This window comes from Sus scrofa, chromosome 6, assembly GCF_000003025.6.
Source record: "Sus scrofa isolate TJ Tabasco breed Duroc chromosome 6, Sscrofa11.1, whole genome shotgun sequence".
Taxonomy (NCBI): domain Eukaryota; kingdom Metazoa; phylum Chordata; class Mammalia; order Artiodactyla; family Suidae; genus Sus; species Sus scrofa.
The window spans coordinates 92,944,089-92,971,240 of record NC_010448.4 but is presented as its reverse complement, the minus strand read 5'-3'; the positions used below and the strand labels follow the sequence as shown (position 1 = coordinate 92,971,240).

Sequence of the window (27,152 nt, the reverse complement as noted above, 5' to 3'; positions counted from 1 at the left end):
AGTCCCCCCTCCACATGAGGCCCAGGAGGCCTTTCCCCATTAACAGGGACTTTCAGTTATTGTCTTTATTTTAAATGTTTTGTGGAAAATTAAAAGATGAGTCACTGCCAGAGATTGCCTGAGCCAACAACCCAGAGAGCGTCTGTGTTTTCTTCCAAGCCTGACCGGAGTGGGCCTGGAATCGACCCAGCCCTCCCCAGGCAACTCCGCCTTCACTTATTCTCTGGGCTGCTCAATTCCTTTTAAGACACAAATTGATTGGGATAATTTTTGCTATAACTACAATTGCCATGGAAAGGGGGTTGGGGCGGGCGGGGGACTGCATTCAGCCTGTGGACTCCTGCAATGACTGTGAACCACTGAGTTACTGTAAAATGACCAGAAAATGGATTCAAAATTGAAGCCACAAATAATGTAATTACTGCTGTGTATGCTTGGGGCTGCCAGAACAAGAGTTGGCTGCTGCCCTGGAAACATCTGGAGATAAAGCTGCTGCTGTTTCTGCGGCTGCTATAACCCTACCCTGAACCCTTTGGGCCAGCAGTGTTCATCCAGGCTGGAAGATCCTCCAGGGGTGGAAGAAATTTGGAGGAACAGGAACAGGGATGTGGAGAGAGGCCATGGAGAAGACATAGGTGGAGGACAGGGTGGATGCTTCCCATACCCGAGAGTGAGATGTAATCACTACCTCTCTGGCAGAATGAAACGCAGTGTGGTGGCCACCACAATATTCCACTACTGCCACCCCCATCAGCAGCAAGGCACCATCACCACAGTTACTGCTATCACCATCAGCCATGGTGTCCCCTCCACGCCTCACAATGTCACCATCACCATCCTCATCCCCACTGTCATCATCAGCCTCACTGCAGTGGTAGCAACGTCTTCAGCATCACCAGCCTCATCAGTGCCAACCACAGCACCACCATTCCTGTCGTTACCATCTCTGCTGCAATCACGGCATTAACATCATCACGACCAATGTTATCGATACCATTAAAACCGCTCTCGACTCCATTCTCATCCCTGCCAACATTTCCACCTCTACAGTCATCAGCACCATCACCGTCATGGCATCAGCATCTGTGTTGTCCCCTCCCATCATCACCAACATCAGCAGTGCCACTGTCATCGTCTCCTCTCATCAGCGCTTACTTTACCGTCATCATTCATTCCTACCGTCGTCATCACCGTTGCTGTCATGGCATTGACATAGTTGTCATCATCAATCCCCTCTTCATCATCTCACCACACCAGGGTCACAAAATCATCGCCATTCCACCCTCATCAGCGCCAACGCCATGATCATCCACAGCCCCACCATGGGGTCCCCCCCATCATGACTACAACAGCTACCACTACAGTCCCCTTTATCATTATCCTCACAATCAATGTCAAAATCAAAATCACTTCCTTCAAGATCCCTCTTACCATCCTCTGCAATAAATCCCATCATAATTTGTGGTGGGTCCATTCTCGCCTGCCCCAGTCAAACAGGATCCCCAGACTCTAGGCCTGGGCAGGGGGTTGGGTGAGGGTGGGGGTGGCAGGGTGGCATCTGCCTGCCTGCTTCAAGGTATGGATCCAAAAGGGAAATCCAAAAGTTGGGTTCCTGGAGGGTGCCATGGGAGGGAATGAGACAGAAAAGTTACTCAACCAAGTGTCAATCAGAAGATCCTAGAAGGAAAAGACAAAGGGTAGAGACAGTTGACAGTAGAATGGACACCAGAGACATCAGAGGGCCGCTAGAAGGTTCGAAACAGAGAGGAGGCAGAGCATGAGAGAAACCTATGGATTTCACAAGGTGCCTCCCTCCTCAGGTTTGGGCAAGAGGGAGTGACCAGGCCTGGGTGGCGGTCACTCGCTATCACTGTCTCTTCCATGTTGGAATTCAGCCTCTGTGGCTACAAAATGCTCTCACATGGTCTTTTCCTTCAGGGAGCACCTGCTCTAAGGAGACAGAGTGGTCAGAGAGACATTCAACGAACCCAGAGAGGGGGAGACCGGCATGAATGCACAGTGAGAGTGTAGGTCAGGCATGGCCTTTTTGGGATGAGGGCCCTGAAAAGGAGACCTGTCTCCAAGTTGAACCATTTACCAGCAAACTTAGCTCCAGACTGGTTCAGCAGACTCCTAGCAATGACTGCCCCCCAGAGGGCTCCGCGTTTCACCCAGACCAGAAGGGGCATTCTCTGCTGTTCCTGCAGGAGTACAAATTTCAGGAAAAATAACTACTTTATAGAACATCACCTCTTTTATTCCTAAGAGGCAGTGAGAGAGGTGGGGCGATTGTCAGCAGAGAGGCAAATACCCTGAAGACACACATTCTGACCAATGCACACAACCCTGTCTCTTTGGATCCCTTACCCCGGGCAAGAGGGGACCTTTCCCAGGGCCCATGCATTGGAGGGGCTGCCCTCACCGCCTCTGGTCGGCAACCCCTTTCAGGACAGGGGGTCTTCTCAGCAGGAACCTGTGCCCTGCCCTTCTAGTCTTTGCTCCAACCATCTAGAATCTGAAATTTCCAGCCCAGTTGGTTCTGAATTCACCTCCAGGCCTGTATAAGCTTCTGCCCTGGGCTGTCCTCCGGAGGAAAGGCCCCACTGCCACGGTCACACCCCTAGGCCCTATCTAGGGGCGGCCGGGGAACAGCTGTCTGCAAGGCGTGTGGACAGCGCTTAGACCTGGAGTGTCACATGGAGAGTTCAAGGCCACATATGGTTGAGGGTCAAGCCAGTGGTCAAAGAGAAGGGTGGGGGGTGGTGCCACCTCTCCCATCACTGGGCTAAAGTCTCCAGGCTCACCTGACTTTCCAGGTTGTTGTGAAGGCATATTTGCCAAGGTGGGAGGGAAGGGTGTGTTTTCTGCAACACTTTGTTAGCTTGACTTAAAATGTTTAAATACTGGGAGTTCCCATTGTGGCTCAGCGGAAACGAAAGCAACTAGTATCCATGAGGATGTGGGTTTGACCCCTGGCCTTGCTCAGTGGGTTACAGATCTGGCGTTGCCATGAGCTGTGGTGTAGGTCGCAGACGTGGCTCTGATCTAGCGTTACTATGGCTGTGGAGTAGGCGGGTAGCTGCAGCTAAGATTCTACCCCTAGCCTGGGAACTTCCATACGTTGCAGGTGCAGCTGTGAAAAAGCAAAAAAAAAGTTTAGAGATTTAGCCACATGGTATGTGGGCCTCTATTCTCTAGAACCGGCCTTGCAAATCTGCAGGGTGGGCCTGAGCTCAGTAGGTCATTCCCAGGGGCCCTTGGGGCAGCCGTGTGTCCGAATCCACTGTGTATGCCTGTCTTGCCTGTCTTACATGCATTACACGTGTGCACACGGTGTCGTTCCCATGGCCACAGGCTGGCATGTGTGCCGCTTCTCCACTGATGATTGAAGGTGACAGAAAGCCGAATCCTAACGGGCTTAAGCAAAGAGAGAATGTATTGAAGTTCATGTTCACGTCACTGAAGTCCAGGGTTCCACTTGCTCGCAGGGCTCATATTTCTCTCTTAGCTCTGCTCACCTCCACACTGACTCCATTTGAAGACAAGCACTGCCCTTTTTCTGTGAGCACAGGTGGCTATGGCACCTCCAGATCGTACCTTCCTCCCCGATCCTTTACCGAGAGAAAGGGCCCCCTTCCGGGGGGGGGGGGTCTCATGCCACCCCATTGGCTGCACGTGGTCACATGACCACCCTCCAAACCAATGGCTGTGGCCTGGGGGTGGTGAGCGAGCAGTCTGCCTTGGGTCTGGATCCCTCACCCTACTCAGAGGTTTGGAGGGGAGAAGGCAGTGGAACCCAGAGGAACACTCGAGACAGTTGCCAGATAAAGGACCATGGCTCCTGGGGAGCCCACCCCCTGATGGTCCCTGAGAGGTCCCACTTTATGGATCTTTTAGGCACAATTCCTTTATGAGCCTATGCTCCCCTTTGAGCCCCAGCTGCCCTGGGTCTGCTCATTTCAGGCTCTGCTGTGCCCAATGATGTTTGTCCTTCCCAGAAGCATCTGCTGTCTGAACTGCCTGAGCCGTTGGGCCTCCCCCAGGGTGTGAGTTGTTTGAAGGCAGGGATTCAGCATCCATTCACCCTGCAGAAGTTGATGAAGCACCTACTCAGATCGGATACTGTTCAGCACTGTTGACACAGCAGTAAACAACCCAGATCAAGCCCTTGCCTCTCTGGAGCTGACTACATCCTAGTGGGAGGAGAAAGTCAACTAATGAACAAGACTTCAGGGTCATTTAATTAAATCAACAAGGCAGCCGTAGGTTTTCAAGAGTGTGCCTGGACAGGGATTGCTATTGCAGGTTGAGCAGTGATGCCTTACTAAGACGACACAAAGATGCAGAGACCTGGAGGAAGGGGGTGGGGAATCAGGTGGAAATCCGAAGGAAGTGCATTCCAGCCAAAGGGGACAGCACATGCAAAGGCCCTGAGGCAGGTGTGTGCTTAGTATGTTTGAGAAACATCATGGAAGCCAGTGGGGCTTGAAGGCTGTGAGAGAGGGAGAGATGGATGGGAGATGAAGTCAGAAAAGTGGTGGTGGGGAGTTCCCGAGGTGGCTCAGTGGAAACGAATCTGTCTCTTATCCATGAGGACGTGGGTTTGATCCCTGGCCTCACTCAGCGGGTCAGGAATCTGGCATTGCCATGAGCTGTGGTGTAGGTCACAGCTGCAGCTCAGATCCCACGTTGCTGTGGCTGTGGTGTAGACCAGCAGCAACAGCTGCGATTAGACCCCTAGCCTGGGAACTTCCATATGCCACGGGTGCAGCCCTAAAAAGACAGAAAGACAAAAATAAATAAATAAAATAAATTGAAGTATAGTTGGTTTACAACCTTGTGTTAGTTTCAGGTGTACAGCAAAATGATTCAGTTATACATACTTATATACATATATGTATGTATGTATGTGTGTATATATATAATTTTTTCTTTTTCAAATTCTTTTCCCTTATAGGTTATTAAAAAATATTGAGTGCATTTTGTAATATGCTATATTGTGCTATATAGTAGGTCATTGTTGTTCGCCTATTTATATATAGTAGTGTGTATGTTAACCCCAAACTCCTAATTTATCCCTCCCTCTCCTTTCCCCTTTGGTAAGTTTGCTTTCTTTCTTTCTTTCTTTCTTTTTTCTTTTTCTTTTCTTTTCTTTTTTGTCTTTTTGGGCCACACCCATGGTATATGGAGGTTCCCAGGCTAGGGGTCGAATCAGAGCTACAGCTGCCGACCTACGCCACAACCACAGCAACACCAGATCCGAGCTGCGTCTGCAACCTACACCACAGCTCATGGCAACTCTAGATCCTTAACCCACTGAGCAAGGCCAGGGGTCGAACCCACAATCTCATAGTTCCTAGTCAGATTTGTTTCCCTTGTGCCACAACAGGAACTCCTAAATTTGCTTTCTATGTCTGTGAGTTTCTATTTTATAAGTAAGTTCATTTGTATCAGTTTTTTAGATTCCACATGTAAGTGGCATCAGATGATATTTGTCTTTCTCTGTCTGGCTTACTTCACTTAATATGGTAATTTCTAGTTCCATCCATGTTGCTACAAATGGCATTATGCCATTTTTATGGCAAAGTAATATTCCACTGTGTGTGAGTGTGTGTGTGTGTGTGTGTGTGTGTGTGTGTGTGTGTGACATCTATGTCCCTTCCTGTGTCTGGGGACCTTTAGGTTGCATCTGTGTCTTGGGTATTGCAAACAGTGCTGCAGTGAGCATTGGGGTGCATGTTATCTTTTCAAATCAGAGTTTTCTCTGGATAGATGCCCAGGAGTGGGATTGCTGGATCATATGGTAACCTACTTTTAGTTTTTAAGGAGCGCCCAAACTGTCCAACTCTTCTCCATAGTGGCTGCACCAATTTCCATTCCCACCGACAGTGTATACTCATTGCCTTATTTGACTTTCCTGTGACCCCCTGAGGCAGGGGCAACAACTCCAGTTTCCAGATGAGGAAACCAAGGTTCAGAGGGGACGTCAGTCATCCACCCACAGCCCACAGCTGCCTGAGGAGACAGCACCTCTAAACCATCCTGCACTCCCTCCTCTCGTTGCAGCCTGTGACCAGCTGGCACTGGGGGTGGTGGCGATCTTCGGGCCATCCCAGGGCTCCTGCACCAATGCCGTCCAGTCCATCTGCAATGCGCTGGAGGTGCCCCACATCCAGCTGCGCTGGAAGCACCACCCGCTGGACAACAAAGACACCTTCTACGTGAACCTGTACCCGGACTACGCCTCTCTCAGCCACGCCATCCTCGACCTGGTCCAGTATCTCAAGTGGCGGTCGGCCACTGTGGTCTATGACGACAGCACAGGTGGGTAGCCGGTCCAGTGGGCCCAAGGGGAGAGGACAAGAGTGGCAGAGTCCCAGGATCGGGCTCGTTGCTGCTCACCCAACTTGGCTGCCCCAGGTGAAAAGGTCCATTCTTAGACCCAAGCTTCATCTGGTTACACCAATATTCGCCCTGCGCTCACCTATGGCCTCGAGCACACCAGCCACACTCACCCAGCCCAGCCTACTTCACACCTGCCCCACACTCCCAGCTCCACCCCAGCAGCATGCTCCAGTCTAAGCTCAGCACCCGCCGCCAGAGCGCCTGTGCTCACACCTGCATAGCCACGCCCCCACCTCCTGGCACCCTTGCATTCACACATTCTCATCTGCAACCAATACATCCAGCTCCCTGCTGGCTATGAGCACAGGCGCTGGACTCAAACCAAACAGTCCATGGTGTGTGCCTGCCCTGAGCTTCCTAGCTGGGCAGCAGGGAGCTGCTTCCTCTCCTCCTCTTTCTTTCCAAAGACTCAAGTCCCAAAATGTTTCTTAGCCCAGCCTCTTAAGAGAGAGTGACCTTGGCAAGTCACTTAACTCATCTGGCCCTGCTTTGCCCATGTGACAAGCCCAGAGCTCCAGCGTCCCGCTTGGAGAGAGCCTCCAGCTCTCAGCTGCCTGCGATTCAATGTCAGCCCTTGAGTACCTCCTAATGGGGAGTGGGAGTAGTGGGGAGAGAATCCCTTGGAAGAGACAATCAGAAGTTGTTTAGTTAACTCGGGATTCGCAAGCATCTCTTGAGTTGCTGCTATACCCAGAGCACCAGGGAGACGATCTCAGAGGGCAGATAACTCCCACCTCTGCTCAGTGCCCCCAGCCACCGAGAGGCACGCCCACCCAGCTTCAAGCCACGCCCACCGCTTCTGCAGCGCTCTAGTTTTGTCTGTCTTTACGTACCGCTGTGAATGATGGTCTGTTTGTGGTCCTGTTTCTGCTGCCTGACCATGAGCCTTCTGTACCTTTTAACACAGTTCCTGGTACAAAGTAGATGTTTAACTGTTTGTTGAATTGAATTGAACTGACCTGAAAATAACATGGCAATAAGCTGCAGTTCAACATCACCGGAAAAGGAGTGGAGGGCCCTGGTGAGGAAGAAGAAAGAAGGATGTGGTTATCTCATCTCCTTTTCGGGATGTTAGTCACATGGAAACTGAGTGAGTGCCCACCCAAAGGTCACTGGTCTTTCTAGGCCATCAGAGCTAAGAACAAGTGACATGTACATACAGCAGAGCTGGAGGCACTTGGGGAGAGGACGTGCCGAGACCTTGGCGGAAAGGTCAGATAAACAGTGTGTCTCTGGCTGTGGGCGAGGTCTCTGCTGTCTAGCTTCAGTGTTCAGACTTCATCTCGCAAGCAGCCCAGGACCACTAAGTGTTGTTGAGCAAAGAAGTAGAATAACAAAAGTGGAGTTTTAGAAGGATGGCGATGCACAGAGGTTTGGACGGGGAAACCTGGAGCAAGAAGACTGAGGCAGAGGTGACTATATTGGTCCAGGCGGAACAAAGGGGCCTCTTGGAAGAAAACTCGGGCCAGAGTGGAAGAGAATGGATATGAGAATTGGATATACTGAAAATATGTAAGAGTGTCATGACACAGCGTGGCCAGAATAGACAGTGGCAGAAACCCCTGCCCAGAAGTCCCGGGGCCCCCGGTCTGAATAAGGCTGAGGCAGAGGCTTTGCAGAAGAAAAAGATGCTATGGCACGAAGGCGGACCCTCTACCAGGGAGACTGGTCAGAGTAGATGCTAAGGCCTGGAGTCTCCTCTGTCCAAGGATGTCTAGCTCTGACCGTGTGTACACGTCACTTGATTCTTAGCTCTGATGACCAGTGACCTCCAGATGGGTCGCTATGATTAACTTCTCAAAAGAAGGTGGGATAACATCTTCATCTCTTCCCCCTTTCTAGTGCCCAACACACTCCTTCCTGCAGTATATAGTTCTAGTTTAATTCAACTTGATATTCAGTTCAATTCAACAAATAGCGTAAAACAGGAGAGTCCATGATGGAGCTGGTTCAGTCAAGAAGACACTTGGTACTAGGGACTCAGGGTTGCATTCAGTCAACTAATATATCTTTGATAAAGAATAGTGAGTAGTAAGAGATGTGCTCCCAGTATCAGGATATTTCAAGGGTGCAGGACACCTTGGGGGTCATCAGATCCATGGAGTGGATCCATAGGGTTTGCCTGTGTCTGCTTTGGTGGTTGTTGTTTTGGTTGCAAGTAACAGACAACTCAACTCGGATTGACTGGAGCTGTAGCCACTTAGTTATCCTGCTGACAATAAGCCTGGAGATGGGCCTTTCTGGGACTGGTTTAGTTCAACACAGTGAGGGTGCTGGGTCAGTATCACTGCAGATCTCATGGCTTTCCCCCTCATAGTCACAATAAAGTCGCTGCAGCTCCAAGCATCACATCCTCATATAATGACACCCCAGGAAGTAGGAAAGGAAGAGGTAGAAGCCAAAGGGATTTTTCTTAATGTGACACGTGCCTCTTATCGGGGAGGAAAATCTGTTTTAGAACCATCCGACACACCATGCTTACAGCTCACTGAGTCCACGCCTGCTACCTTAAATCTCCCCAAATAGGAAGGGGATGCCATTGACTGGCTTTCACTCATCACGAGCCATGTCTTGGGGCTGGCACATTGCCAGTCAAACAAAAGCATGGCTCTCTTAGGATGCTAGCATAAGGTACATCATTTACCTATTTCTATAATAATTCTGTGTAACAAACCACCCCCAAAACGTAGTGACTTAGTGGCTTAAAATAATATTTGTTTAGCTCACAAGTCTGTGAGGTCAGTGACTGACAGATTAGCTAGGTGATTGTTCTGGTCTTGGCTAGATCACTCCTGGCTGACTGTTGGCTCATCTAGACTGGACTTGACTGAGATGATGGGGTAGCTGGGCTCCCCTCCACATCTCTCATCCTCCAGCAGGCTGGCCCAGGCATGATGTCATGACAATAGACAAGGCGAAACAACAAGCACAGTGTGCAATTCCACTTCAAGTGTCTCCCGTGTCATGCCTGCTAATACCCCACTGACCGAAACAAGTCGGTTTCATGGGTAGAGCAAGTCACCTGCCCGAGGTTGGAGGGCACTGCCAAGTTACGTGGCAAAGGATGTGGAGGTAGGGAGGGCTAAGGAATTCATCACAATCTATTGAAGAGAGAATTTATTTTTATTTTTATTTTTATTTTTTGCTTTTTAGGGCTGCCCTTGCAGCATTTGGAAGTTTCTAGGCTTCAGGGTCGAACTGGAGCTGCAGCTGCCGGCCTGCATCACGGCCACAGCAACACCAGATCTGAGCCAGATCCAACCAGATCCTCTACCATGCCTTATGGCAATGCTGGATCCCCAACCCACTGAGCGAGGCCAGGGATCCAACCTGTGTCCTCATGGATACTAGTCAGATTTGTTTCTGCTGAGCCACAGCGGGAACTCCTGAACTATTTTAAAAAGTACCTGGGATCTAAAGGTATGACTGAATGATGACATGGAGAGGTCAACGGCAAAGGAAAGAAGGGTTGCTGCTTACAGCTCCCTAGATGCAGAAGGGGGCACACACATCATGACGTCCAGGGCCACATAGAGGCATGAGCAAGGGGAAAGCATGGGCAAGAGCCTTTATGGCTTATTACTGTACTATTGCCTCTGTTACTATAGGTGGAACATGTTAGGTGGGAACATCCCATATGGGAAGGAAGCAAAAGAGAGATGGGGTTTGCAGTTGGAGAGGTTATGATTTTTTGTGTGCCCAGGAAAATGCAAGGGTTATAGGGGTACAGACGCCTCTAGTCATGGGTTTGCCCCTGGGTTTCAGGATGCCAGCTCATCGGTTACAGAATATCAAGAATGAAGATGACAGAAACCAAAAGCATTTGCCCTATGGGCTTTGCCATGGGACCACCTTCCTAACCTGATCTGTGCAAACAAGACAAATTCATATCAAGAGCGAAAGGGAGGGGGAGTTCCCATTGTGGCTCATGCCTGTTATGAACGCAACTAGCATCCATGAGGACGAGGGTTTGATCCCTGGCCTTGCTCAGTGGGTTAAGGATCCGGCATTGCTGTGAGCTGTGGTGTAGGTCAAAGATGCAGCTGGGATCCAGCGTTGCTATAGCTGTGGTGCAGACCGGCAGCTACAGCTCTGATTCCATCTCTAGCCTGGGAACGTCCATAGGATAAGGGTGTGGCCCTAAAAACAAAAAAAAAAGGGTGAAAGAAGGGGCTTAGAAAAAGCTGGGGTGGGGGAAAAGGGCCTAGCCTAAGAGCCAAAAAGATCGGATCTCAAATTTTGACCCCATTGCTAGCATGCTGCAAAATTTTGGCTGCAAAATTTGGGGAGGGTCTTTTAACCTCTTAGGGCCCTCACTTTCTTTATCTGTAACGTTGAAACAAGCCCTAGTCTGCATGCCTTCTAGGACAGGGAGATGGTTAAATAGGGTAATGAATGCAGAAGTGCTTTGTAAGTGAAAAGCATGACTTCAACAACCATGATTCACTGCAGATATTTTGAGAGAGATTGATTAGGGGAGCAGCCAGGAAGGAGAGCTCATCTCAGGCAAACACAGGGCCTAGCCCTCTGCTGGGATGGGCCAGGCCGAGCCTCTGGTCTCCTTTGGGAATACACTGATGGGAAGGAAGTCTGACATTTGCTGCTGGAGAATGTGGGTCACTGTGTATTACACGGGGCAATGAACTTGGCTGACAAGAAAGCTCTGGTGGCCTCTGCTCCAGCAGCCAGGCTGTCCCGGTCCTCATGTCCTGGGTCCCCAAAGCCCAGGTGCCTACTCATGCCATGCCTAGTTCTGAAAACTGAGCCAGTGGGAGCAAGGTGTGCACTCGGGGCCTCTCGGGTAACAGGTGTAAGTGTGCAGCATCGTTCAGCCAAATAAGAACTTCTGGGACTGGTTGAGGAGGAAGGGTAAGGCTGGGTATGTGTGTGTGTCTGGGGGGAGCTTGTGGCCCTCTCTTCTCTGCTAAGGTCACCCTATATTCTCTTCGTGCGCCCTAAGTCTGGTATGAGGAGGCCCCTGGGGCCCCTGTTTGATCCAGATCACTCCAGGACTCCAGAGCCCTCTCACCGCCCATGCGCGTAGATCTGAGACCTTCCAGGGAGCTGGGGAGTCAGGATGTCCACAGCCTTGGCAAAGCTTATTTGGGAGCTCTTTGGGGAGGCTTAGGTCCCAGAGATACAGCTCTGCCCTCCCCAGCAGAGTGCAGTAATGGGTACCAAGTGGATTGCTTTCCTCATGTGCAGCCCTGAGGAATGGGGATGAGAGGCTGAACAGACCCAAGTGTAGGTACCAGAAGTGGCTTTGGAAACCCACACTCTATTGGAAGGCCCCAGGAGTGGGCTGTCTGGGTAGGGCGACTCTGTCCAGATAGGCAGCCCTGCAACCATTAACGGCAAACTTTAATCCATCACAAAGGAGCTTAAGCAAAAAAAAAAAAAAAAAAAAAAAAAAAAAAAAAAAAAAAAAGAGGTGGGTTGTTGGCTTCGTTTACAGGAAAGTTAAGGACCAGTTTCAGCTTTAGAGGCTCAAACCAGTATCATTAGGGTTTATTTTCTTCCTATGTGTCTGACTTCTCCCCTGTTGGAATCCTTCTCGGGTTCTATGTAGCAACCCCTGGACTGACTTCCTCCCCATTTGGAGTTAATGAAAAGGGGGATCTCTTGCCAGTTGCTCTGGCACAATTCCTGGGAGTCATCTGATAGGACCAGCTGGCATCACACATCCATTCCTAAGGCTGTACCTATGCCTACAGGAAGGCGTGTGCTGATCCACCAGGCAGGGGTCACATTCTGGGCCCCTGGAGTGGGGACTGAGCCCTCCCAAGTCACATGGATTGAGCGTGGGGTGGGGGGAGAGTTGTTCCCCAAGGGAAAAGCAGAGTGCTGTTAGCAGGGAGATGGCGCATGGCTGAGTGGACAGTGCAACCAGAATGAAAACACCGAACCCTTGAACCTGGGAAGGGAGCCCGGCAGGTGGAGCGAATGGCCACCCTGGGACCCAGGTCCCGCGCTGCGTCAGCCCATGTGGCAGTGGGTGGGGCTACAGAGAACAGCATAGGGACGGAAACGAACTTAATTAGACCCAAGCAAGCCATTTGTCTCCAGGAAGTGACATTCAGTTTTCCTGAGAAGTCCCGAGATTTTGCAAAATGCCAAGGTGGAGGATGGATTTTTTTTCAGGGGGAGGAGGAAAAAACAGTAGTCAATCCGATGATGGACATCCATGTTGAAATCAACCGAAGCGCCAGGCTCTGTGCTAGGGGGTGCGGAGACCAAGCCCCTGCTGTTAAGGAGCTCGTGACAGAACAAGGAGAGCGAGATGAGGCCAGAGGAGGCTAGTGCCGAGGGAGGAGGCCCCCAAGTAGCAGGGAGCAGGATGGGAATGTGCTGGGGAGATCTTGTGCGGGCAGAGCAATACGGGTAGGCTTCCTGGAGGAGGTGGTTGCGTTGAGCCTGGAGGAGTGGGTGAGGTTTACTGAGGCAGCCTGCTCGTGGGGATGGGGGTGGGGAGGGGACTGGGCACAAATGCCACCTGGCCTTACCTGATCCAACAGTTGGTACAGCTGAACCTGGAGCTGCCCCTTGCCCCACATCCTGGAAGCAAGTCGCTCGGGATGTTAGGAAAATTATGTCGCATGCTTCACGCTGTTGTGGGGGTGGGAGGAGGAAGAGGGGGTGGCCTCTGGTTCAGGTTCCATAAGTCTCTACACCCACTGGGTTGGGGGGGTGGAGTCAGTGGGAATTTGCCATCTGTCTGTGCCTGCTTTTGAAGCTGCAGGTGTGTACATGTATCTCTGTGCACGCACACCCTTATCTACACGTTCACATGTATATTTATCAACCCACGTGTCTGTCCTGTCTGTATAAACATGCATGCGCGTGTCAGCCTGTGGTTTGTGTGCACACATGTCTGTGTACATATGTGGGTGTGCATGGCTGGGTGCACATGTCTGTGCCCCCGTGTGCTGGTGCCTGTGTCTGCACAGGCATGGCTATGCTCATGCACATATCTTCACGAGCCATGTGTCAGGGTCCGTGTGTGTCTGCAGGCCTGTGGCCACACAGCGCCTGCCGCTGTGTATCCGTGTGCACACCTGTGTCTTTTGTGCCCCGGGGCCTCTCAGGGCTCATCCGACTGCAGGAGCTCATCATGGCCCCGTCAAGGTACAACATCCGCCTGAAGATCCGCCAGCTCCCCCTGGACTCTGATGACTCACGCCCGCTGCTCAAAGAGATGAAACGAGGCCGGGAATTCCGCATTATCTTCGACTGCAGCCACACCATGGCCGCCCAGATCCTGAAGCAGGTGTGTGAGCGCCGGGCAGCGGGAGGGATGGTTGGGGTCCGCCGGCCACTTCCCCACCCACCCCTTTCTCAGACTCAGACGTGATGTCCGCCAGATCCAGGTGTGATCCCTGGTCTGCCTCTTCTTGCTGGCTGCATGACCTTGGGTGGTCGCTTTGCCTCGGGGAGCCTCAGTTTCAGCAGCAGCAAAATACGCATGGTGGTCTCAACTCTCCCGGTTGGTGTGAGGATGGGGTGAGAGGCTGATGAGCATGGAGGGTGCTGAGTAAATGCTAGTTTCCAGGTCACCTCTGTGCAGGCGGGAGGTGGGAACAGAACACTTCGGGAAGCATAGAGAGGCCTGAAGGTCTCAGGACAGCCCCCAGAGTCCCTGGCACGCAGTGTCACTCTCCTATGACGAGGAGGTTTATCGAGGCTCCGAGCACCATCTGCTCAGCTCTGCAGCGACAGTGGGGGAGGAGAATGGCCGTCCATCCTGGCCAGCCCTCCGTTCCCGGACAAGCCCGGATGGGTGTGCTGGGAACCAGAGCGAACTCTGCCAGCTACCTAAGAAATTAACAGCCAAGTCGCTCACAGCCCCCTCCAAGGGTGCCGCAGCTAAAACCCAAACCGCTCTGATTTGAGCCAAGGCTTTGTGTAAAAGGCAACTGCGTGGTCCCAGGAAGTGTCGCGGGTGACTGGGGGAGGCATTCTGTGGACCTTGATCTACGACCCCGGGAGATGCAGGTGGCAGGGCTGGGACACAAGGATGCAGGGGCCAGGGATGTAGTCAGGGCCGGCGCCCCCCACCCTGCAAGGAGTGCCCCAGCCGAACTGAACGGCAGCCTCCGTGTTCCCCCAGAGGAAGCCCCACCCCAGATGCCCTCACTCAGTGGCTGAAAAGCCCATTTGAGAGTTTGCATCCTGCTTCTGTCCATGGGTGGCATGCATGTGCCCTAGAGCGAGTAGCCCGGAATCATCCTCTGTAGATGGAGTGAATGAGCTACCTCATGTGGTTCTGGAAGATTCCATGAGATGAGTGACGGGAGGACTTTGTCCTGGTGCCCATTGCACAGTCAGCACTGGATGTAGGACATCTTTAAAGTCAATGCGGGGGAGACACACGCTCCCCAGAAGTTCTAACCCTCACTCTCTGGGCCAGCTGCCCCCAGCGCCACCCTCCTTTCCCGGGCATGGGCCACAGCAACAGAGGTGGGCAGGGCACGGGTTCACTGAGACCCAGCTCCTCATTTACCGCCACCCAGCAAGTGGAGGCCGTTGTCCCGCTCCATTTACAGACGGGAAACTGAGGCTCCGGGGGAAAGTAACTGGGCCAAGGTCATCCAGCCAGAATGTCAGAATTCACTCCCGAGTTTTCTGACTTGAAAACTTCGATAATTAAAAATGACGATTCTGTGCTCGGTGAAACACTGAACTAAACCAAAGTGAGCACGTCTGTGTCCTGAGGACGCCTCGAGCCTTAAACCTGCGGATGCGGGTCGTGAATCCCCTCCAAAACCGGGAGGGAGGGAATGTGAAGCCTTTTCAAAGTGTACTTGACCCAGTGACATTCCCCCCGAGCGCTTCGTGGGGCCACTTTCTGAAGAATGCTATAGCAAATGCATTACGGTCATTAGTGTTATAGATTATAGGCTTCTAATAAAATACATAATGTATAATGTAGATTTCATGATGATGTGTGATGATAATTCACCACAGCCCTGTGGTCCACTGTGTGGTCAGGACCCGGAAGGCAAGATGTCTCAGCCCTTCCTGGTGAGGCTCAGACTGAGGACAGACCCTCCTCCTCGGCCCTGGCTGGGCTGGAGGGGGGCTGGGCTCCCACATTCATCTTTCTGGAGCCAGGACCATAAGTTCAGCTGTGTGGAGCCTGGCTCACTCCACTGAGAAGGCGGTGTCGGGTAGCTTCCATCAGCATTTCTCCAAGTGTGGCAGGAGAGGGATGCTTATCCGAAAGGCAGACCCCTGGAGGCTGTGGAATGTGGAATCTCTGGAGAGCGTGGCCCAAGATGCTGGCATTTTAATGTGCCGCAGGTGATCTGCTGCACACCCCGGTGTGAAATCCATGGCTCTCTGCCAGCCAGTCCTTGTCACTGTCCGGAGGTGGTCTCAGAGGACATCCCCCTCTGAGTGGTCCGCCAGCCTGTGCTGCACCCCTCCTCCCCACCTTCCCCCCTCCACAGTGGGGAGGGGGGAAGCTTCTCCAGTGTCCCCTGCAGGGCTGCTAATGCTTTGCTCTCCCGCAGGCCATGGCCATGGGCATGATGACCGAGTACTACCACTTCATCTTCACCACTCTGGTAACGTACCTCTGGGTCCTGGCCCGGGCTGGAAGGGGCTCCCCCAAAACAAGGTCAGCCTTGGGGGAGGGGGCGGTTGTTGCAGGCTAGACTTGCCACCTGAGGCCATAGGCGTGGCCCCAGGCAAGGGCACAGACTTGTCTTTATGGCCCATCTGCTTCTAGAAGCGGCCTTGTTGTGACTAAGGGCTGGGACTCCGGAAGCTGATGGTATGAGCTCAAGCCCCTCTGCTTGCCGGCCGTGAGACCTTGCAGACGTCATTTAACCTCCCTCAGTTTCTTCCTCTGCAAAATGGGCATGATAATGGCTCCTCCCTCCTGGGACTGTGTGAGGATCGAATGAGTTCACGAAAGAAAGTGCTGAGAGCCGGGCCAGACTCATGGGAAGAGCTGTTACGATGGCGGTGACCCTCGGCCCCTGGCCCACATGTCCCTACTCAGGTCTCTGGCCTCATAGGACAATGGGAGTTGCCACTTTGGATTCCTGTGGCATCTGCACTCAGGTCTGCCCACTTGCTGTCAGCTGGGCCAGCCCACCTGCGGGCTCCAGATGGGTCCTGTCCAAACCCTGAGTACACTTAGGGCCATTTAAACCCATTAGTGTAATTAGTTGTGGCCTGAGATCAGCAGAATAAAGAAAACTGGTGCCAAAGGGGTACCACCCCCAGCCACCCTGCCTTGGAGCCAGATGCCCTCGGATGTCACTAGAGCCCTGGGTGGACTCCTCCACTCAACCTGGGGCTGGGGCATCTATAACCATCCTGTGGCTGAAACCAGCCCCCGAAATCTGCATCAGACTTGCTGCTGTGGCCCTGCGGCCTTCTGTGTTCCTTCCTCATCCAGCACCCGCCACCCAGTGAGCATCCCTTACCCACCACCTGTGCTTGGCTGAGTCGCTCAAGATGACTGGCATTGAGGCCTGCCCTCAAGGCACTCCCATCCCGTCCATCCTGCATCTCTGTCTAGCTCAGATGGCAGGCTCTTTCCACAGGGCACAGCAGAAAGAGATGCCAGGGGCCATGGTGCTGGTGGAAGGTGGGAGATTTCAGGTAGCCTTTACAGGAAAGAAAATGCTTGAACTGGGCCTTGAAGGGTCAGTAGGAGTTCGCCAAGGAGAGAGTGGAAGGGTATTCTGCATGGAGGGAACAGCATAAGCAAAGACCAGAAGGCAGGTTAGCTCTTCAGGCTTGCGCTGGTTGAGAGCCAGCTGTGTTCATCTCTTCCAAACTCCCGTGTTCAGTGTTACCACGTAGGTAGATTGGAATTTGCCATGGTGGGAGTGTCGATACCACAGAAGCTGAAAAATGCTACAAATAAGAAGTTTTACCCTCCCTCCCCTGAGAGCTGTTTATAAGCGTTTCCCAGCACCCCACTGCTAGTTACCCTGTCTCCACCCCCACCCACTCCAGCCTGTGCCCATGGCAGAACTCAGGGCCCCCCCCGCCCACTCTCCTGACCCAGAGCTCAGACCTGGGGACCTGCCAGGAGTGATGATGGGAGAGAGGGATCCTGGAAGCTGGTGACTGAGACCAGGCCCCTTCTCCGCCGAGCCCCTTCTGGATCTCTACCTACTTGAGCTGCTTTTGCATTTCCTTAGTTCAGTTTCATTTACTCACTCATCCAGCAGCCAGATACATATACCCTCGAGGTCCGGGGTCCTGAGCGATGCACTTGAGTGGGAGGGGGCATCCAGAGATGGATCCGACACAAAGCTCAGCAACTGGTAGGCTTCCTTCATGCATATAAGGATCAAGGATGGTGCCCACCTCTATCTCTTCAGTGCCCAGATAGTGCCTAGAATACAGCAGGTGCTCCTTCATGAATGAATGAATACAATACAAAGTAAAAAGTAATTGGTGAAATTAACATCCTCACCAAGCAACAGTGAAGACCAGGGACTCCAGAGCCAGTCTGCCTGAGTTAGACTGGAGATTCTTCCACTTCCTTGGGCAAGTTATCTCGCCTCATAGGAATGTTCTACTGAGCATTAAGTAAGTATGTTGACATCGGTAAAGCACTAAGCAAAGTGCCTGTCATTTAGGACTATGTAAGAGTTAAATCGATTAATTAATAACTCCTACTTATGTTTTTTTATGTGCTCAGCATATCCCGTCTCATCCAAAATTCAGAACAACTCTCCAAGGGAGGTATGACCTTCCCAGTTTTACAGAAAAGTAGAAACGGAGGCTCAAAGAGGTCATTCAGTAAGAAAGGGGCAGAGCAAGGACTGAACCAGCTGGGAGCTGTCCAGCTCCAAAACTGTCTGCGGACGCTCATGCTGAGAGCCCATGTGCTGTGTTGCCTGGCTTCCTCTGGCCGGCTCCAGCTCGGATTCCTCAGGCTGTGATGGTCCAGGCATCACGTGACTGACACTAATGGGGGGAACAAAGCCTCCACGAATCCCAGCAGCATCCACATGTCACAGGTTCCAAAGCCCCTTCTCCACATCACTGATTTTCCTCTTCCCAGAGCAGAGTTTATGCTCGCTGTTGATTGATGGGGAAACCTGGGGCCCGAGAGGTTGTGTGAACTGCCCAGAGTCTCACAGCAGATGAGTGATAGAAGCTTTGTCTCCTGACTCCCATTCCAGCCCACTGCCCTTCCTCCCCACACCTCTCTGAGGGTCAGAAAGAGCCCATCCTTCCAAGGAGGTATAGTCTGCGTACAAATAGCTCTGCAGTGGAAGATGTGTGTGTGTTGCAGGGGTGGGGGGTTGGGGGAGGGGGTACCTCCCCACCACTCCCCATATGCCAGGACATCAGCTCTGTCCCCTAGGTCCCTGTATCCTGCTTCCGGCTCCAGCTCCAAGATCCTCCTTCCCGCCCCGTTGGCTTGAGAGTCTACCTCGTGATTCCACTTCTTTGTGCCCATTGGTCAGTGGTGGCTGTGTTTGGGAGGACAGTGGCATTTGGCATTTATCCCCTCCCCTTTCGGAAGCCCATGTCACCAATGCTTCGCCTCTAAAAAAAATTCTCCAAACTTGCCTCTCCCACACAGAAGATATTTTAATTACCCTGGCTACCACTATCTGTTGCAGCCAGCTCTGAGCCATTCCCAGATCACCCCGCGTTAATCAGCCCCCGCTGAGCCCCTGGTACATGTCATGTGTAGGTAAAAGCCTGGAGGTGAAAAAAAGAATTATAATAAATTAATAGATAAGCAATCACAATTAATGCCACTTCTCGGCAATAACAGTTATATCATGGGAAAGATATTTTCATCTGTCATTCCTTAAGGCGATGTTTTCCGAGCTTCAGCTTCTACCCAGTCAGACCCATGGGGTGCTAATGAATTAGTCTATTATGTTATGCTGAATGTTTCTAAAAGGTCCCTCGTCGATACTGAATTCAATGTGTCAACATTTGGCACGGAGAACAGCAACTTTTTGCCAAGCGGCAAGGTTGTGCACAGTTCACTGTGTACAGCACATGGGGTCTCAGCCCAGGGCAGTTTGGACCAAAAATTGGAGCCGGACAAAGAGGCCTCTTTTCCAGCTCCCCACTGCCACCGCCCTCATGTCTCAAGGATGGTGGCGCTGAGTGCCACAAGCCTTACAACACTTTGTAGCTAAGGCCAGGCTCAGGACGACAAGGATGAAGGTGACCCCAGCAGTGACACCCCATCCTTCCCCTTCCCAGGCTGTGACTGGCCACAGCCACTGAGGGGCAGCCGAGCCAGTGCTGCATCTGGAAACTGGAAGGACTGAAGTCACCAGTGCCCAAGACCCCACAGAAGCCAGAGATGCTACCCTTCTCCCTGAGTGTGGCTGGCCTCTGGTCCTAGGGGAGGGTGAGCAGAGTCACAGAGGCCCTAAGCAGGCTAATACGGAGCATCTTTCAGGCTGTAGGTATCAGGTCAATATTGAAGTGGAGAAGAGGCTGAGCCCTGTGCAAGGGAAGAGGGCGCCCCCTGGGGGCAGAGCTCAGCTTCTCTTTCATAGCCCCAGCAGTTCCGCTCTGGCCCCAAACTTGCATTCACCCCTCTACAAAATAAAGTCCCTTCATCTCCCCAGACCCAGCTCCTTAAAGACAGTTTGCGGAAGATCTCTTGCTTCTAAATCAGTCCCCTTGAGGGGCTCATCCTCCATCCCAGGATATCTACCAAACCACTCCTAACTTCCAGCCCCATGGAAAGTTCTCCCTGACAGGATGTAAAACATGAGTCTCCCCATCAGGCTTTTCCCAGTGCTGTTTAGGTGGCCAGAAGATCTACTCAGCTAGTCAACCTGTCTCCCCACTCTGTGTAACAGAAGTATTTGGCTCAGGGACTCATAGGGGAAATGGATGCAGACATAGACAGTCGTTATCAGTGGATTGGAAGCAGAGAGGTCTCAGATAAGAGCAGAAGTACTCCTGATCCACCCTATCCTGTGTGTGTAGAGTAGTAGTCAGGGAAGGCTTCCTGGAAAAAGTGACACTTGAGATGAATCTCAGAGGAGAGCCCAAGAAGACAGGTGTGCTGGCCCAGGGATAGAGCACTCAAAGACACTGGCACAGGGATGAGAAGCAGCAGGATGAGGGCAGGGGTGGGTGAGGAATGGGAAAGGGGGATGGAAGTAGTTTGGTGTTCTCTTGGGGCCAAAAAAAAAATGAGAGGAGGTGGGAAAAAAAGTGAGGCTGGAGGGGTAGAGAGTCTTCTCAAATATACTAAGTAATTTTATTGAAGTATTTCAAGCAGTGAGTTCTCATTGTGGCTCAGCAGTAGTGAATTCAACTAGTATCCATGAAGATGCAGGTTCGATCCCTGGCCCCACTCAGTGGGTTAAGGATACGGCATTGACGTGAGCTGTGGTGTAGGTCACAAATGCGGCTCAGATCTCGAGTTGCTGTGGCTATGGTGTAGGCCAGCAGCTACAGCTCTGATTCAACACCTAGCCTGGGAACCTCCATATGCTGGGAGTAGGGCCCTAAAAAGCAAAAAAAAAAAAAAGAAAAAGAAAGAAAGAAAGACAGACAGACAGACAGAAAGGAGGGAGGGATGGAGGGAGGAGGGAAGGAAGCAAAGAAAGAAAGTTGTCAAGCAGGGGAGTGACAGAATATTTCCAACAAGGAAATACTATGAAACACCTACTTTACTGAGCATTGTGGCGATCAGGTAATGGACTCCAGACACAGGGCTGAGCGCACTGTCCACTCTCCCCTCTCCACCAAGATGGGGGCCACACCACCGCCCTCTGGCCAGTTCAGTGGGGACCCCTCCACTTACTCAAGACCCTGCTTCCTGCTCCCATCCAGCCCCTTCCCCATCCTAAATCTTGGCCTGGAATCAGGACCCTATTTGTTTGGGCAAGGCTGGGACTGAACTTCATTCCCTGGGCTCAGATCTGCTCCCAGCCTCTTCCCTAATCCCTAAAGCTTCTCTTTTCTTGTTTTTCTTTTCTTTTCACTTTAGTTTATACCAACTTCATGTGTAATAACTAAGGGCTGGGGGGAAAAAAAGCACCTAAATATCCATCAATGGGATAATGGATCTTTAAAAATCCTGTAGTATCTTAACACAATGGAATACTGGTCAGAAATCAAATGAACAAACTATGGATACAGGCAACAAGAATGATGAGTCTCAAAAATAGCAGCCTGACCAAAAGAAGCCAGTCACCAAAGTGCATGGTGTACTTCCATCTGCATGGAGTTCTTACATCAGGAAGTCTAACATCGTGTTTTATAAAAAAGGGAACAGTGGGTGCCTCTGGATAGGGGCCAGGGATTGAGGGGGAAGAAGGTGAAGGAAACTTCTAGAGTGGTAGTAATGCTCTATATCTGAAGGGCGTTAAGATTTCACAGGTGCGGAGCTCCCGTCGTGGCGCAGTGGTTAACGAATCCGACTAGGAACCATGAGGTTGCGGGTTCGATCCCTGTCCTTGCTCAGTGAGTTAAGGATCCGGTGTTGCCCTGAGCTGTGGTGTAGGCCGGCGGCCACAGCTCCAATTCGACCGCTAGCCTGGGAACCTCCATATGCCACAGGAGCAACCCTAGAAAAGGCAAAAAGACAAAAAAAAAAAAAAAAAAAAAAAAAAGATTGCACAGGTATAAATCATTTGTCAAAATTTTACCTAAAAAAACTAAACAAATCTTGAATTCTACTTACAAATTATACATACTGAAGTGGTTAAGGAGACACATACTGATGTCTACAATTTACTTTGAGATGCACCAGAAAATAAGATGGCTAGAGATGTGTTAGGACAATTATAGCAAAATGTTAAGTAGAATCTGTGTGGTGGGTGTATGGGTTTTCACAGTAAAATTCGACTTTCCCGAATGTTTAAAATTATCCGTAATATAATGTTTTCTTTAAATGAATGAATAGAATAGACTGAAACAAAATAAAACTAAAATATTAGAAGTGAAAAGAGGCTTTGAGATCAGCCACTCAAAAGTTGCATCTCATACAGGAATCTCCGCTACCACCTCCCAGAACAAGTGGCTAATCGCTAAATCTTCAAAGAGGAAGCCAACACAGTGTGTTCTAGGAGGCCAGTCGGATGGACAGGCGGCGTTTAGCAGGATTAGGAACATCTCAGAGATCAGAGGAAGCCAGCACGGTGTGAAAGAGCTGCTCTGTGGGCTCCGGGTTTTATTCCATCGTTTCCATCATGGATTTAATGGAGGCTGGGACTGTGATGGGCCCGGAGGTTGCCCCTGATGGCTGCGGCTACAGAGACAAGCCCATGTCCCCAGCCGCTCTGTCCCAGCTGAGATGAAGGCAGCTGGGTGAGGGGAGAGTGTGGAAAAGAATAGACAAGGCGTTCCCAGTGGGGTGTGGTGGAAATGAATCGGACAAGTATCCCTGAGGATACGGGTTTGATCCTTGGCCTTGCTCCGTGGGTTACGGATCCAGTGTTGCCGTGAGCTGTGGTGTAGGTCGCAGACGTGGTTCAGATCTGGCATTGCTGTGGCTGTGGCGTTGGCCAGCAGCTGAAGCTCTGATTTCGACTCTTTAGCCTGGGAACTTCCATAGGCCCTGGGTGTGGCCCTACCAAAAAAAAAAAGAATAGACAATAGATGAGGAAGAGCTCAGACTAAGACCTTAAGATTCATTGTCCCCACTAGTGAGATGGGGCAAATCTAGATTGTGAGCCTATACGTTTCAAAAAGTCACATGACTCTTATGCATATATAGAATGAACATGTGCCAAAGATGTATTCAACTCATGAACAGAGGAACCAGTAGGATGACAACGCTGGCTCAAAGAGCATTTGAAGGATTGAGGATTTCTAGGTATTCGGTATAGGGGAAAACATGCCGGAAGATGGCTAGGTTAGATAAAAAATGGATGAATGTCCTAGAGGGCAATACACCACCACCTTGGGGATTATCTTTGTTCTGGGCAAAAATCCACACACTAACCCAGAATCCAGGCCTTTAACTGGCAGCTGACAGTGAAGTCAAATCCAGGCGTGTTCTCCCAGAGAATTACATGGTCCCAGGAGGACCCAGTAAGCAATGCTTCCATGTGGCATGAAAAGGACCCGGTGGCTACAGCCAATCCCCCTCTTGTCTCTGCCCCTTCCCTCACCACTCACCTTGTCCCAGGAAAGAGCTGAAGCTGGGCTGCCCCCATGCATGAAAGACTGTCTTCCTGGCTTTTAAGCCAAGGCTTGCCCATTGCACCAGACTGGACATGACCTGGCCCATGGATAGACAGGCTCCTTAGGAGGCAGGAGGTGAGAGGACTTGGCTGGTGATGTGGGGGTGAGGAGAGAGCAGAAGGCAGCTATGTACCTTCAGTCCCAGGCAGAAGAAACTATTTTAATTTTTTAATTGAAGTATAGTTGATTTACAATGTTGTATTAGTTCCAGGTGTACAGCAGAGGGATTAAGTTAGGCATATATATCTATATTCTATATTCTTTTTCAGATTCTTCCCCATTTTAAATTATTATGAGATGTGAATACAGTTCTCTGTGCTCTATAGTAGGTCCTTATTTATCTATTTGATAGACAGTAAAGTGTATCTGTTAATCCCAAACTCCTAATGTATCTGCCCCCACCTTTCCTCTTTGGTAATAAGTTTGTTTTTATTTTTTTTATTTTCTTATTTAAAAAACTTTTTTTATTTTTATCATTTTAAGGGCCGCACCCACGACACATGGAGGTTCCCAGGCTAGGGGTCCAATTGGAGCTGTAGCCACCGGCCTACACCAGAGCCACAGCAACGCAGGATCCGAGCTGCATCTGTGACCTACACCACAGCTCATGGCAACACTGGCTCCTTAACCCACTGATTGAGGCCAGGGATCGAACCTGCAATTTCATGGTTCCTAGTCAGATTCGTTAACCACTGAGCCACAACAGAAACTCCAATAAGTTTGTTTTTAGATGAAACTATTTAAAAATTCCCTCTTGGAGGGGATAAAATACTCCCTTCAGCCTCCCTCTGGGTAACTTAAGCTGCCCAGACGCAGTGCCCTTTGTCCTCCCAAAGCGGGTCTCCACCATCAGAGGAAATGACGGTCACGGCCATTGCCAAGCTCCTTGCTGTTCCAGGCTGGGCCTTTTCTGTGAGCTGCTTCCCTGGGACCTGGAAGGCAGGCATGAAACCCATTTTGTAGATGAAGAAACAGGCTGAGCGACTTGTCTGAGGTCGGGCAGTGGGGTCAGCCGCCAGGCAGACGGGTCACAGGGCTGTGCTGGGAGCGGCAGCCACTCTGGGGCCCCAGCAGGGAGGGCGGGAGGTGGGGCCGCAGCATTATTTACAGAAACTCTCTCTGTCAAGGATCTTTATGCGTTAGACCTGGAGCCCTACCGCTACTCGGGGGTGAACCTGACGGGATTCCGGATCCTCAACGTGGACAACCCGCACGTCTCGGCCATCGTGGAGAAGTGGTCCATGGAGCGGCTGCAGGCGGCTCCCCGGGCAGAGTCCGGCCTGTTGGATGGAGTGATGATGGTACTGCCGCCTGGTGGGCCAGACCCGAGGGCTACTCTTTCTTTCTCTGTTTCCTTCTCTGTCTCTCCCTCTTTCTTTCTCTCTCCCTCTTTCCTTCCTTCCTCCCTCCCTTCTCTCCTTCCTCCCTATTTCTTTCTTCCCCTCCCACCACTTGCCTTCTTAAGACCTGCCATGTGTCTGCCAGACCTTAGGCCAAGGGCCAGGGACACAAACGAAATCAAACCCAGTTCCCCCCCCGACCCCCCGCAAGTCGGGGGCAGGCATGTACACAGAGGGTGACAGAGAGTGGGGATAAGGTCCCAGGCTTGGAAGACTTTGAGCTGTGGCCGGCAGGAGGCTGGAGAGGCCTGAAAGGAGAAGGTGTGGGCAGGCAGGCGACAGTGGGGACCATGGGATGCAGTAGAGCCCCTGGCAGGGAAGGTCTGAGCTGCAGAGGGGGAGAGTCAGGTGTCTGCAGAGCTGCAGAGACAACCCAGGCCTGGCCTCACCTCGAGAGCAGGGACAAGGTCACCCTCAAGGCCTCTCCCTCACCGGGACCCCCTGGGATTGCGGTGGGGGAGGGGAAAGGGGACAGGGCAGGGTGGGCTGACGACTCTGGGGGCCCAAGCCACCTTCAGGCAGCCCTGGGCCTCCCCTCCAGACTGACGCGGCCTTACTGTACGACGCGGTCCACATCGTGTCTGTGTGCTACCAGCGGGCTCCCCAGATGACCGTGAACTCCCTGCAGTGCCATCGGCACAAGGCCTGGCGCTTCGGCGGCCGCTTCATGAACTTCATCAAGGAGGTGAGTGCTCCCGCCTCCCACCCACCCCACCAGGGCCGCCTCCTGGGGGCTGTGGTGCTTCAGGCCGCAGAGCCGTCAAGGGCCCGGGTTTGGGGGTCAGACAATATTGACTTCCAGTCCCCATGTACCCGGGCCACTTGCCTCATGTCTCTGCGCCTCTAGCCCAGAGCTGGGCAGAGTCAGGCCCCGGTCATGGTAGATGAGGAAGGCTCGGGGGGACGAGATCTAGGCAGGGTTACCCTGGGTCAAAGGGAGTGACCTGTCCAGGGCGACACCACATGCAGTAAGGGGAAGACCGTCTCTTCTTTGGAGCCATCGCAGTGGACCAGGAATGAAGCAGGCTGCCTTGGGAGTTCGTTCATTTATTCAATAGCTCTTTGTGCAGGCCTGCTGGGTTCAGGCACTGAGCCATCCCTGGTGATCCAATGGGGGTAAAACCCAAAGGGCCCTGCACGCACAGAGCTCGCTGCCTAGGGAGCCATCAATCAAGCCATCCCATTAGTGAATGGAATCCCATATGCAAAGGAAGGCAGCGCTGGGGGGATAAATCACAGAGAAACCCACCACCTTACTTTCCGCAGACAGGGCAGCTTGCCCAGAGGTTCCCCAGTTCCCCGTCACTGCTCAGGACGAGGCCAGTGACAGCCCCTGCATTTTAGAATGACACTAAGAGGCATGTGGATAAGACACGGGCTTCAGAGTCTGATGTGTGTGCCTTTGGGCTTATCACTGCCTCTTCCCAGCTCCGTGGCTTTAGACAAATTCCTGGGCATTCCTGAATGGCCCTGGGCATTCCTGAGTGGTGCTTCCTCACTTGGCAAACACCGTCTCGTAGTCATTGTGAGGGAGCAGTTAGTCCTTGGTACCTATCCCCTCACCCGGAGAAGGGACACCAGTATCAGATGCTTGGTCTAAGGGGCCATGAGAGTCCCTTCTCATCCAGCCCCTCAAAGCTGCAGAGGAGGTCCAGTTGTCCAATGCCCTCAGCGGGGCCTGGCTGGCCTGGGTGATCATCGGCTTGATCTCAGGGAACTCTGAGGCCTGACTTCCAGCCCCCTGAGTCTCCTTCCTCCCAAGCCTCCAACCGAGTGGCCAGAGGCTGGCATGAGTTTCTCAGTGACTGGGGCCACAACTCCAGGTCCCTTAGGAGCCAGAAAAAGTGGCTTTGGAGCTTAACCACTTTTAGCTGTGTGGCCTTAGGCAAACTCCTGAACCTCTCTGTGCCTCAGGTCCTCCTGTACAATGAAGATACTATTGGGGTAGTTGAGGACTGAGTTTCGGTGTGTGAGCGCGTAGGACAGCACTTGGCACAGAGCAAGCACTGATCTGATTGGCTGCTATTACTCTTCCCACTGACATCTTGCTCTGGCTTCTTGCTCCCTGGTGGGTTTCTTCCTAAAGGGGATCCCCAGGCCACAGAACCTCAGGGGACCCTCTGACCCATTCACCTCTCACCCCCTTGGAGTGCTCAAGGCTCTGTCCTGAAGCTCCGAAGGGAGCAGATT

The 27,152-nt window shown here is 51.9% G+C and overlaps 1 protein-coding gene and 1 non-coding gene across 3 annotated transcripts in view; both read left to right on the top strand.

Moving 5' to 3' along the window:
- Positions 1-27,152, top strand: part of GRIK3 (glutamate ionotropic receptor kainate type subunit 3) — a 247,752-nt gene that overhangs the window by 156,808 nt on the left and 63,792 nt on the right. For both annotated transcript variants that reach the window (XM_021095961.1, XM_021095962.1), the window contains exons 3-7: positions 6,067-6,324; positions 13,491-13,672; positions 15,918-15,971; positions 24,690-24,863; positions 25,504-25,647. In XM_021095961.1, coding sequence (XP_020951620.1) covers positions 6,067-6,324; positions 13,491-13,672; positions 15,918-15,971; positions 24,690-24,863; positions 25,504-25,647 — 812 coding nt within the window. The remainder of the gene's footprint in view (positions 1-6,066; positions 6,325-13,490; positions 13,673-15,917; positions 15,972-24,689; positions 24,864-25,503; positions 25,648-27,152) is intronic.
- On the top strand, positions 22,478-22,557 carry MIR9842 (microRNA 9842). Its single transcript, NR_128529.1, has one exon. It is a non-coding gene; the product is annotated as a microRNA 9842 (primary transcript).